Here is a 13,993-nt window from a genome sequence, read left to right as displayed (position 1 = left end):
GAAAAAACAAGATCATAGGAAAATTACTCAGTAGAATTCAAAAGAGTTTAAATAGAATTAGGAATTGTTAGACTTATTCCCAACATAATACATGTATAGCCTGTCTTTAAAAAAACTGCATGTATGCATGAGTTCAAAATTCATGAAGACATGAATTAGTCAAATTTGAATATTTTTTTGCTTTATGTAAAATCATATTTTGGCAGTATTCATGACATAGCACATAGGATTGCAACAAGGAATCCCTCTGAAATACATGTAAATATTCAAGTACATCCCCCTCCAAAAAATGAATTCTTTTCAAGAAGTTTGTTTTAAATACATGTACAATTAAACTTCAAAATGTATTTACTTTTACAAAATAAATTTCCTTTCTTTCCCTCTCATCAGATACTCACAGAGGCTCGGAGATTGAGCGTGTACTCTTTCTGTGTTTCGTAATCGAGGATTTCCAGGATGGTAAGATTGACCGTGTCTGCACTGCTACGAATGATAAACTTCTCTGTTCTGTCCGAGAGCTCTGTCTGTCCATTCTTGTTAATGACCATGTTAAATATCAGTGAAGGATCAGGGATATTGGTAATACGATTCTGGGCTGACAGTGAGGCGATTACAAAGTTTACACTCTCAGACTCCTTGACCCTATAAGTTGGATTTATGGGGTTCCAGAGAGGGGGCAGAACACCAGAGTCTGTCGTAAGGGCTATGTTTATGGTCACATCTGTACTTCGGGGTGGAGTACCTTGATCTGTTGCCGTGGCAACTAATGTGACACTGGAATCCTACAAATGCAAGCAAGTACAACTTAATGTTATAAATAAGGCAATTTTATTCGAAAAGAAAGATTTTAGCAGTATCAGTCAAAATTGTAAACATTTATGAGGTAAATCAGAAACTCACTTAGATTTAAACTTAGCTCACTGATTTCTAAGAAGGAAAGTACAATTTTTATATCCATTGCATTACATATACGCATATGGAAGGAGCTGACTACTTACTGGTAACTGGAGGGAGCTGATTACTTACTGGTAACTGGAAGGAGCTGACTACTTATTGGTAACTGGAGGGAGCTGACTACTTACTGGTAACTGGAGGGAGCTGACTACTTACTGGTAACTGGAGGGAGCTGATTACTTACTGGTAACTGGAGGGAGCTGACTACTTATTGGTAACTGGAGGGAGCTGACTACTTACTGGTAACTGGAGGGAGCCGGCCACTTCAATGTCTCCTGTGTCCTGGTTTATGCTGAACAGATTATTAGGATTAGACTTCAGAGAGTACTTCACATTAGCGTTATCTCCTAAATCTTTGTCCGTAGCTTTGATTGTCAAGACTTTAGTCCCGTCAGTGGCGGACTTCAAAACTCGGCCCTCATACTGAGATTTTCCGAACTCTGGATTGTTGTCATTGATGTCTCGGATGGTGACGGGGAACGTACAGTAATCATCTAGTGGGTTACCTCCCTTATCCTGCACTTTAACAGTGATAAATAAGTTCTTGGAAGACTGCGTCTCTCTGTCCAGTTTCTCCCTCGTGTATATTTCACCTAATGACATCAAGAGTGAGATATTAGTAATTTCTGTAAATTCATAGCTTTGGTAATGCACTGTGGCCATGCTAAAATTCTTTCTAAGAGGAGATGTACTGTACTTTCAACCTTTGAAATACATGCAAGAGTCATCAAATTGAAAATATAAAAAAAAAAATTACATTTTGATACCACATTTGAACATAAAAGTGGATTTGCAAGGCCAGTTTTCTTAAAAAGAGACTAAGAAGTTTAAAAAAATCAATTGATAGTTTTCACCTATTTGTCAACATCTGTGTAACTGTTATTTTCATGGGCCCCTTAACCTATGTATTATTATTATTTACAGTAAGCACCTGTTCATTATTACCTGTTGATGAGTTAATCCTGAAGTAATTTTTTTCCTGATTGTCATCCAGTTCCTTGACACTTGTAATGGAGTATACCAGCTTTCCATTCTGTCCTCGGTTAGGGTCTGTGGCAGTCACCTAAAATACAGAGTACATTAACATCAAATAAAATAACAGTCTGATAGATTTAGCTATATTTATATTACAGATTTTCTGCAATATATCAAACATGCAAGTAATTAAGACATAAAAATCTTGCTTCATGACAATTGCATTTCAGAGTTGACCAGGATATGAACAAATGTCAATAAATTTTCAGGAATTTGGAAACTCTTTCTGTGGCTTAAGTAAAATTGTTATATTGTCTCCTCTCTGTAAATCTGCAGTAACTAAGAATTAATGTTTAAATATTATTTGTGTCTGAAGTTTGAATCATCCCCCTACCTTCTGGACCAGCACACCAGGTTCCTGTTCCTCTGTGACGGTCGGCGTATAATTACAATTCTCAAACCGAGGCTTGATGTTCTCCTCGTCCTCAATGTTAATCGTAATCAGAGCCGTGCTGCTCCGGATGTTCTGAGGATTGTCACAGCAGGATCCGTCGTCCCTCGCCGTGACATTCAGGAAGATCTGGTCCCTGTCCGAAGGGGGAGACTGACCCTGCCTCAGACTAATTCGACCTGAAGACGGATCTATTTCAAAAACATCACTAACTGTTCGTCCACCTGTGGAAATCAAGACGTTCACTACATCAGATTTTGATCCTGTTTATAAGTAGTTCATTCATGTACAGTAAATGTCTCCTTTATAAAAAGATTAGTGCTTCTTTGAGTTTAAGAAGTCTAAATTCTTAATAGTCCAAGAATGTGTTTATTCATACGAGGGATTTTACAATTAAAATTTATATCCTATCTAATTTTAGCTGTTTTTTACTTTAGCTGTTTTACACTTTTATACTGAAAAAATCAGGTATAAGCAGATATAATATGTTAATTCTAATGCTTCATAATACCCTGGCTTCAGGTATAAGCAGGTATAATACGTTAATTCTAACCTTCAAAACTGTAGGTCACACCATCTCCATCCTGGTCCACAGCACGGACGATGATGACCGTCGAGCCAGAAGGGGCGTTTCCCATCAGAGTCGCTACTTTATTGTCATCGAATTCTGGAGCTTGGTCGTTTGTGTTTGTTGTTGTGATAATCACGCGAGCTTCAGCAGTGCGTGGGGTAACACCGTTGTCCGAAGCTATCACTTTAAATTCGTAGTAATGAGGGAATTTTCTGTCATAATCGAGGGTCCTGAAATAAGGTTTTTAAATACATGTACATGTATATCCAAGCACAAAGCAGCTTAAACATTTGTGGACTAAAACAAAACAAGAGGCCCATGGGCCACATCGCTCACCTGAGTAACTTTGGCCATGCTGTTCATTACCAGACTCCCCCTTGTAATACCTATTGTGGCCCCGCCCTATCCCCTGGGTCATGATTTGAACAATTAAGAGTGTACACTACTTGAGGATGCTTCCACATAAGTTTCAGCTTTTCTGGCCCAGTGGTTCTTGAGAAGAAGATTTTTTAAGATTTTTCCTATATATTTCAATGTAAAACTTGTATTTCCTATTGTGGCCCCACCCTACCCCCGGGGGTCATGATTTGAACAATTTAGAATCTACACTACCCCAGGATGCTTCCACATAAGTTTCAGCTTTTCTGGCCCAGTGGTTCTTGAGAAGAAGATTTTTAAAGATTTTTCCTATATATTTCAATGTAAAACTTGTATTTCCTATTGTGGCCCCGCCCTACCCCCTGGGTCATGATTTGAACAATTTAGAATCTACACTACCCCAGGATGCTTCCACATAAGTTTCAGCTTTTCTGGCCCAGTGGTACTTGAGAAGAAGTTTTTTAAAGATTTTTCCTATATATTTCAATGTAAAACTTGTATTTCCTATTGTGGCCCCGCCCTACCCCCGGGGGTCATGATTTGAACAATTTAGAATCTACACTACCCCAGGATGCTTCCACATAAGTTTCAGCTTTTCTGGCCCAGTGGTTCTTGAGAAGAAGATTTTTAAAGATTTTTCCTATATATTTCAATGTAAAACTTGGATTCCCCATTGTGGCCCCGCCCTACCCCCGGGGGTCATGATTTGAACAATTTAGAATCTACATTACCCCGAATGCTTCCACATAAGTTTCAGCTTTTCTGGCGCAGTGGTTCTTGAGAAGAAGATTTTTAAAGATTTTTCCCATATATTTCAATGTAAAACTTGGATTCCACATTGTGGCCCCGCCCTACCCCCGGGGGTCATGATTTGAACAATTTTGAATCTACACTACCCCAGGATGCTTCCATATAAGTTTCAGCTTTACTGGCCCTGTGGTTCTTGAGAAGAAGATTTTTTAATGACCCCACCCTATTTTTGTCTTCTCTTGATTATCTCCCCTTGTGAGGGGACTTGGCCCTTCATTTTAACAATTTAAATTCCCCTTCACCCAAGGATGCTTTGTACCAAGTTTGGTCAAAATTGGCCCAGTGGTTCTTGAGAAGAAGTCAAAAATGTGAAAAGTTTACAGACGGACGGACGGACGACGGACAAAATGTGATCAGAAAAGCTCACTTGAGCCTTCGGCTCAGGTGAGCTAAAAATCAAGAAAAAAAACACCAACAGATTTAATCTGTTGAGTTCAATAGAGCTGAAGTAGTTTGACTTTTTTCTCTGTTGCAATGACTTGTGAATAACCTTTAGTACAGATGACCCAACATAACCTATATATATCCATTAATTTAGATGACCCACTATGTCCTACCCATTAGTTCAAATGACCCACTATAACCTATACCCATTAATTTAGATGACCAGCTATACCCTATACCCATTAATTTAGATGACCACCTATACCCTATACCCATTAATTTAGATGACCTACTATGACCTACCCATTAGTTTGGATGACCCACTATACCCTATACCCATTGATTTAGATGACCAGCTATACCCTATACCCATTAATTTAGATGACCTACCCATTAGTTCGGATGACCTACCCATTAGTTCAGATGACCTACCCATTAGTTCGGATGACCTACCCATTAGTTCGGATGACCTACCCATTAGTTCAGATGACCTACCCATTAGTTCGGATGACCTACCCATTAGTTCGGATAACTCCGACTTGTGTGTTGCCAGCAGTGGTGATTGAGAACGTGGGATCCGTCAGGGTGTACGACAGAACGGTACTGCCATCTTTGTCTGATGCAGATACTGAGGAAAAAACATAGGTAATCAAAGATTACGAAGCTCACCTCGACGAATGTTATCTACATGTAAGGCAAATTTCACATCATATTTTTTTTCTAGTTTGGGTACATCCCAAGATCAATATCCATGCAAGTTTGATTTAATTATAGACCTGCTCAAAAAACTTTTGACCTGTTTAGTAATCAAGAAAATTTTGGTCAGTTCCAACATCCAAAGCAAGTCTGGAAGTTTTCATCCTTAGATGCACCATCTATGCAAGTTTAATCATAACAGGCCATAATTTTATATAGCTACTCCAAAAAAATTACCCTGGTCACTCTTCTGGAAAATGTACATCAGATTCAGAATCCAAGGCAAGTCTGGAAGTGTCCATCCCTAGATACATCATCCATGCTAATTTGGTTAAAATATGGCTAAAATTCACTCATGTGGAAAATCTAGGTCAGATCCAGCATTCGAAGCAGGTTGGTTAGTGTACATCCCTAGATGCATCATCCATGAAAGGTTGGTCCAGGTAGGGCTTATAGTTACTTGGGAATGAGACTACTCCTAAATCTAAACCTGGTCTCACATGTGGAAAATCTAGATCAGATCCAGCATCTGAACAAGTGTGGTAGTGTCCATCCCTGGATGCATCATCCATGCAAGTTTGGTCCGGGTAGGGTTTATAGTAACTTGGGAATGGACCTGCTCCTAAAACTTTAACCTGGTCACTCATCTGGAAAATATAGGTCAGATCCAGCATCCGAAGCAAGTTTGGTAGTGTCCATCCCTAGATGCATCATCCATGCAAGTTTGGTCAAGGTAGGGCTTATAGTTACTTGGGAATGGACCTGCTCCTAAAACTTTAACCTGGTCACTCATCTGGAAAATCTAGATCAGATCCAGCATCCGAAGTAAGTGTGGCCATGTCCATCCCTAGATGCATCATCCATGCAAGTTTGGTCAAGGTAGGGCTTATAGTTACTTGGGAATGGACCTGCTCCTAAAACTTTAACCTGATCACTCATCTGGAAAATATAGGTCAGATCCAGCATCCGAAGCAAGTTTGGTAGTGTCCATCCCTAGATGCATCATCCATGCAAGTTTGGTCAAGGTAGGGCTTATAGATACTTCGGAATTGACCTGCTCCTAAAACTTTCACCTGGTCACTCATCCGGAAAATCTAGGTCAGATCCAGCATCCGAAGTAAGTGTGGCCATGTCCATCCCTAGATGCATCATCCATGCAAGTTTGGTCAAGGTAGGGCTTATAGTTACTTGGGAATGGACCTGCTCCTAAAACTTTAACCTGGTCACTCATCTGGAAAATCTAGGTCAGATCCAGCATCCGAAGTAAGTGTGGTAGTGTCCATCCCTAGATTCATCATCCATGCAAGTTTGGTCAAGGTAGGGCTTATAGTTACTTGGGAATGGACCTGCTCCTAAAACTTTAACCTGGTCACTCATCTGGAAAATCTAGGTCAGATCCAGCATCCGAAGCAAGTTTGGTAGTGTCCATCCCTAGATGCATCATCCATGCAAGTTTGGTCAAGGTAGGGCTTATAGTTACTTGGGAATGGACCTGCTCCTAAAACTTTAACCTGGTCACTCATCCGTATAATCTAGGTCAGATCCAGCATCCGAAGCAAGTGTGGTAGTGTCCATCCCTAGATGCATCATCAATGCAAGTTTGATCCAGGTAGGGCTTATAGTTACTAAGGAATGGACCTGCTCCTAAAACTTTAACCTGGTCACTCATCTGGAAAATCTAGGTCAGATCCAGCATCCGAAGCAAGTTTGGTAGTGTCCATCCCTAGATGCATCATCCATGCAAGTTTGGTCCAGGTAGGGCTTATAGTTACTTGGGAATGGGACTTGCTCCTAAAACTTTAACCTGGGACGCCGACGCTAACGCCGACGCCGACACCGACGCCGACGCCGACGCCGGGGGTATAGCATAAGCTCATCTCGACTTCGTCGAGGTGAGCTAATGAAAGGATTTGGTGTATATAAAAATGAAAGGAATTGCTACACATGAAGGTTCCTTTACAGACAAAAATATTTCCTTGTTTTGCAAATTCAAAAGGACTTTTTTTAATACACTGTCACGAACACTGTATCTCTGCTTTTTACGTAAAACACACTTCAGTCAATGCCCACATGTATTTCAGAATTTCATTCTTCATTCATACACATATGTACATTTTAATTATTCTGGTTTAGTACAGGTTAATTTTGTTTTAGTCTATGTACGGATTAAATCCTGTACCTTCAATGACAGAGGTTCCTATTGGAATGTCTTCCTTCACTGTCGCAGTGAACGTGGATTTACTGAAGAGGGGAGCATATTCATTTCTATCCAGTAGAGTAACTTTCAGCTAAAACACACATTAATATTTGATAATGCCTGAATTTTGTACAATAAATGGTTGGCCTTATTTCTCAAGACTACATATGTAGGTCTCAGAAACTTAATAATAAATTTACATTTAGACGAATACACAGTACACGATCTCCTTACCGGTACGTCGCTGCTACCTCCAGAGACCGTGTCTGCAGCACGGACCGTCAGATCAAACTGTCGACTGTCAGTCTCGTAATCCAGTGTTCTCAGAGTCTTCACCATTCCGTCCTCTATGGCAAACCGTGTAGATATCGCAGTGTCTGACTCGTACACAGAGTATATGATGGTCCCGCCCACTTGAAAATTCTTAGCTTGGATTGATACTTTGTTTCCATCTGCATCAAAAGCCTGAAACCTGTCAACAGAGTACAGAAAAAAAAAGTTAAAGTCAAATTTCTTTCTGTAATAATTAACTTTTGGTGCTTTTTAACATTTAATTTGCTCACAAAGGCTAAGCCAGCTTAGCTACCAATAGTTTGAAAAATTCTCTTTAGATGTATATATGTATACATGATATGTATATATATGATGTTTAATAGCAAAACAGACTAGAACCAGTGCATCAAACTACATGTTTGTTTAAAAATCATTGGGATGGAAATTTTCATTTCTTCAGGGATAAGCATTTGAAATGAAGCATTCAGATTTCAAATTTTAAGTTTTACCGAAATCTCTTTTTTTTTCTATACATTGTACATATGTATCACTTCAATAATTCTGAAAGCAGATCGAATTGTTAATCTAAATACCTAATGAAATTATGAACATCCTTGTTCAATTAACAAACACCCACATGGACCTCAGTAATTCATAACATAAAATAACACCATTACCTGCCATAAATGATGCCATATCATTTTTTTAATATAAACATATAGTATGGCAGACAGATAAAACTACAGCAACAATCATATATTAATATGTTAATTTACATTCAGGACTTCTGGTTATCGTGTAAAACAAACAATTTCTGTAAAACTTTGCATAATTCTGATTACTCATATAAATTCTGTATGTTAACAATTCCAATGGCAACATCATGCAATAAACAAGAACAAATGAATGCATTGTAATTACTGAAGCGGTGCACAAAACAGAACAAGCAGGAGTTGATCACCTTTACGGATGATCAGGTCATCCTGTTAAAGACTTGGGGGAAAAAAAGAGTGAACAAATAGGAGAAATTTTCAAGGAGATGATGTGACTATGATTTATTTGTCATCAAAACGGGCTTTACCAAGCAGAGAAATAAAATACGAAGAAAACCCCATAGCTGAATGAGTCAGATGTGCCATCGTAATAGCCTGAAGTTTTTCTACAATCATTTTGTTTAAGATTTCCAGTTGCCTTAAATTTACAAAGTAAAACATTTCCTAATGCATTAAGCTCTTGTTAACACATCTGTTTGTCACGTTCGGAGAATTCAGTTTTAATTTTATCTAGGACTACGTCATCTGATCCTTGTAAACTGACATGCAAGTTTTTATCATCATTCAGGTCTTGAATTTTATCGGGGTCATTTGACAACTGATCCTCAAAATACTCCTGCATATTTTTCCATTGTTTACAACTACAGCTGTACAAGTTGATATCAATTGGATACTAATTTAAAACACTTCCTAGCTACTATAACGCTTAGTGACGCACATTTTCTGAATAGACTACAGTATATTTTCATACATTTTATAAATGTACAGTACATATTTATACACAGTAAATACTGGTAGCTAAAATTCCTCTTGTTACTCAAGAATAGCTTCAGTTAGTGGATATATATGTGCCTTAAAATTAACTTATAGTATACATGTACATATCATTTTATGTTTTATTTACAGTTGTATAAATAGAGTTGATATGAAAGAATACAACTTTATTTTATTATCATTATATAATAAATTATGTGTTTCCAACAATGTCAGGCAAATTTTTCTGTCCATTTATCAATCTTTTGATCTGTTATTCATGCTATTGTTTGTGAGTTTCTAGTTTTTATTTCATATGGTTTCTCTAGACTCAAAATGCGTTTTCAAAAAATCAAATGGAACAGAGAAATCTACTCTACTAGGTATTGTCACACAGAATTTAGTAGCAAATCCATTCTAGAGTCATTTGAAAACAAATTAATCACACATGCACTTTTGAAAATCTTTTGAAATCTTAAATTTTCAGCAGAATTAACCATGTTTATGATACATTGGATGGAACTCAATATATACCACAGTTATAAACATGGTTGGCAGTGTCAATTATAAACATGATAAAGTGAATTCAATTTATCATGAAAAATATACTAAAGTTCATTTTATACTGATTTAATAATAAGGTTGATGTAAGGGTAGGGGGAGGTAAAATTTGTTGTACAGGTTATATTGTTTTTAGAAAATTTCATAGCATCTTGGATAATGTTATAATTTACATATTCTACAGGGGAAGGAAGTAAACAAGGCTTGTTTTGTACCTGTTTTCAGAGGCACTGAAAGACAACAAAAAAGAAATCTAAAGGATACACATATCACCAATGATTCACTCACATATAACTAATGATTTACTGAATTTGGATGACTTTTTTCACTAACTACATGTACATATTGAGCATGATGGAAAAAACTCAAAACACATCTACACATTAACAATAAAATTACAACAGATATAAAGAGAAAATAAAAGCAAACTTCATCTTTCACTTTCATTTAAAAGAGAATCATTTGCTGAATAATAAGGACCATATTTTGATGTACTTATCATTGAATGATAAAGACCATTGTAAAATGCTTAGTACACCTGATCTAAGTTGAATGATAAGGATCAACAATAAATGCTTACGCCTGATCTACTTGGTCCGATTCTTCTACCGAGGCTTCGTAAGAAGTGGAGTAGAACTGGGGCGGTCTCTGTCCACGACGGATGTTGATGTTGACTGGGCTGGTCTTTTGTTGAGTCTCGGCCTTGGAGTCGATGGCATACACTTTGATAACGTAGTCCAGACCACTAGTTATCACCTCTGTTGTCCGGATGATGCCAGTGTCCTGGGCAACCTCAAAATAAGGACTACTCCCATCTAAAAAAAAAAAAAGAAGAATTTCAAAAGTGCAGAAATACTATTCTAATATTACTTCACTGCATTTTCAAAAATTGAACAAGCAATGTAAACTTTTTGCTACCCATGTATAATTATTAATTCCTAATCACAAACTAGTAAATTATCACTATTAATTATTTAAAATTTCTTTAAATTTTGATGTGTATTATGTACAATAACTTAAACATTAACATGATTAAGACAAGTTATTAATGTACCATTCTCTTTGAAGTATTTGACTGCACCAGGTCCTCCATCAACGTCTTCTGCCTGGATCTGGAAAACGGACACACCTGCCTGAGCATCTGTAGCCACGACAGCCAGGTATGGGACAGGCTTTGTGATAAATCGGGGTGGTTCATCATTCACATCTTGTACATTAACGGTCACTTCTACTTGCTGCAAAACTGTTCGGGGAAAATGATATTACTATTGAATTATTAAATATCCTTTGAAAATTTTCAAAACTACTTCTGCTGGTTTAATATATTTATAATAGTAATAGTAATTTTATTGTCTTAAATTTAAAAGAAAGCTGTATATGAAATTCTAGTAGATGGTGATCGGTTATGAATTAATTATGACGCCTTAGTACGTGTCTACAGTTTCATTTTCTGATTATTTTCAGTGAAGGAAAATTCATAAATCAAATCTTGAAAAATAATAAATCTATTACAAATTGCCAGCATAAATATATATTGAAATTCTTTTTAAAAAGATTAAAACCATTTTCATCTTTATGTTAAAAGGAAAGTTATTTTCAAAATTACAGGTCCAAGCCTCCAACAGGATCTCGAGAATGAGAGGCTGCTAAACTTCAAACAACTAATGAAAACTTTCAGATTTCCGGATATTATTAATGGACCTAAACATGCTGATTTTTTTAATGATTCCCTTCAAGAGTTATTATAGACTGATACAATCGATAGATTTCATTATTCTACAGTCTTCTTACCAAGCTTGTTACACTGATTTAAAACAAGGTGTTAAAATACCTTTCTTTAACATGTTTAAAGTTTAAACACTATAGAAATTATCTCGACATGTAATCTTTTATTTTTACAAAGACATTTTAGATTGCACTTAATCACTTGTTAAGATACGCAGTGAACCAAGACGGAAGTCACATTTTTTCTGCATGTTTCATTAGAAAGGAATGTGTTTTGATTACGTATTATTGCATTTCTAAATTTAAACATTGAATAAACCCTTTCATAGCTTATTAACAAAGTGAACAATGACATCTGAAAGACTTTCTGCTCAATAGACAATAGCTACGAAAAAAAAAAAGATAAAAGAATTCCACTCGTGAAAATTTATATGAAGAGAGAGAAAAATGGGGGGGGGGGGCTCAAGAAATGCTCTAAAAATTACCGAAAGTTTCCTAATTTGATGTCTTAATCATGATCAGCGATACACTGTTATAATTGCTTATAATTTTGTTGTATTTTGAGAGAAACAGCAACAGCATTCTCAATAAAGATGCATTTTAGCTGTAGATCTGTAGCTCGCTGGTCTAAAAAAAAAAATGGATGGTTCTCCAGCTACAGATCTGCAGCTATAATTATGCATTTTAAGTTCAATATTATCTAAAAAGGAATGTCAATTAAAGAGCATGAATTTATAACTATATATATATATATATATATATATATATATATATATATATATATATATATATATATATATATATATATATATATATATATATGCTTAGGTATATTTATTTAATTAGTTTATTCAGGATATAACTTTGGGCAATACAGCCCATCAGTTTACAAAAATAACATATAATAAGATATATTACAAAATTTAAGACTCTCAGTGAGCCTAAATAGAGGGGTGATGTTTTTTAACTTTGTTAGACACGTATCTTTTAACAATTTGCCGACGAAGGGTACAGCATTAACTATTAGGACACAATAATTAAGCTTCCTATTATGGTTCTCTTTAATGTGACTCACCAGACAGGAAGAATATATACCTTTATATTACAGAACTTTACAACACGCACGTGCAAGAGAAAGTGTTACCTATCTGATATGTGTCACGTATAAATTAATGATCTCTTTGTCTGCATATAAAGCAGTCTAACTTTGTTTAGTATAATAAAGTATCTATTTCAATTTTTCGTATAAAATTTCGCCTCCGTCGATTTTATACATCAAATTTCTAAAATTCAATATCCGTATTAAGGTGTCAATAGTAGTTGAATAATTAATCGATTGTTTTATAAAACAGGGGGTATTCATCGCTCCATCTGATGTTACGGTAAGTCCACTGTACCAACAGTACGACACGCAAAGACATATATAGCCACTTCATATATTCGAACTGGTTGACAGGAAATTCTCTCAATGACCTCTTGGTCAATGTTTATTCGCCACATTAAAAGCCAATAAAAGGTGAAAATATTAAGCTTCAATGCTATTATGAGTCATAGGGTGGATTAATACAACGACGAAAGTATTAAACGGCTTAATTACTGATAGATTTATTATACCAAGAGTAACCAGCGCTTATATTTCGTGATATATATACGTATGTATGACCTCTGAAAAGATGGTGGGGGTAAATAGAGAAATCATCCAGACATATACATGATACATGCATTTAGATCTTCATTTAAAAACAGCAACGACAGGGGCTTCATAACAGGGTCAGCATGCATATATTGATTGAAAATAACGAAGAAAATTCTAGGCTAGTTTGTGCTTTCAGAACAGACATTTTATGGTGGTCACCAATCAATAGATCAAAGCAGATTATTATCACAGATTGGAATTTCCCCCAGAAGGCAGGTAGAACAGGGCTGCAGTCCACTGATAGATCTACAGTATATGTATAGCCCACAGAAAACGTGTTAACACGACTAGGACTGTGTTTCAGTAAGGATGTATCAGAAAATAGAATTTGGTATCTAAAACATTGACATGAAAAAAGAAAAAGAATCATCTTGACAGAAAAAAATCTTCCCTCACAGAAGTGAATCAGAACACAACATAAGCCAGCATGCATTGATGAAGAGACATACTAACCTATCCAGTTAGCTAGAGAAAATACAGTGTACGTCAATAATAAACAGATTAACTCAAGTCCATAGGCAGCTTCTCTGTTCTATATGTATTACATTTAATGGTAACCTTTTAAACATGCTTTAGACTTTTTCTACGACATTCAAGTTTTCCACTACCTGTTGTTATAAAGATTTGTATTAGAAGATTTATCATGTACTATTATCAGGTCCATCCCACAAAATACGTCAAAGATTTTTAAAATTCTTAACGCTTGTATAATAATAGTTCAGATATGTAAATACACAATGATTATTGTCTACTTATATAGCTTTGAGCGTTTACCTGAGATAGACAGAATGGGGAC

General features: G+C 36.2%; 1 protein-coding gene across 1 annotated transcript in view; it reads right to left on the bottom strand.

The window, feature by feature from the left end:
* Positions 1 to 13,993, bottom strand: part of LOC133191710 (neural-cadherin-like) — a 29,910-nt gene that overhangs the window by 14,045 nt on the left and 1,872 nt on the right. Inside the window, exons 2-11 of the mRNA XM_061327444.1 lie at positions 10,831 to 11,019; positions 10,357 to 10,591; positions 7,651 to 7,888; positions 7,399 to 7,507; positions 5,040 to 5,151; positions 2,934 to 3,181; positions 2,324 to 2,604; positions 1,900 to 2,017; positions 1,195 to 1,547; positions 399 to 782 (exon numbers count right to left, since the gene is read on the bottom strand). Coding sequence (XP_061183428.1) covers positions 399 to 782; positions 1,195 to 1,547; positions 1,900 to 2,017; positions 2,324 to 2,604; positions 2,934 to 3,181; positions 5,040 to 5,151; positions 7,399 to 7,507; positions 7,651 to 7,888; positions 10,357 to 10,591; positions 10,831 to 11,019 — 2,267 coding nt within the window. The remainder of the gene's footprint in view (positions 1 to 398; positions 783 to 1,194; positions 1,548 to 1,899; positions 2,018 to 2,323; positions 2,605 to 2,933; positions 3,182 to 5,039; positions 5,152 to 7,398; positions 7,508 to 7,650; positions 7,889 to 10,356; positions 10,592 to 10,830; positions 11,020 to 13,993) is intronic.

This window comes from Saccostrea echinata, unplaced genomic scaffold (genome assembly GCF_033153115.1).
Source record: "Saccostrea echinata isolate AGI-Se365-2 ecotype Australia unplaced genomic scaffold, CSIRO_AGI_Sech_v1 ptg000024l, whole genome shotgun sequence".
Classification (NCBI taxonomy): Eukaryota; Metazoa; Mollusca; class Bivalvia; order Ostreida; family Ostreidae; genus Saccostrea; species Saccostrea echinata.
This window is presented reverse-complemented; position numbering and strand designations above follow the sequence as displayed.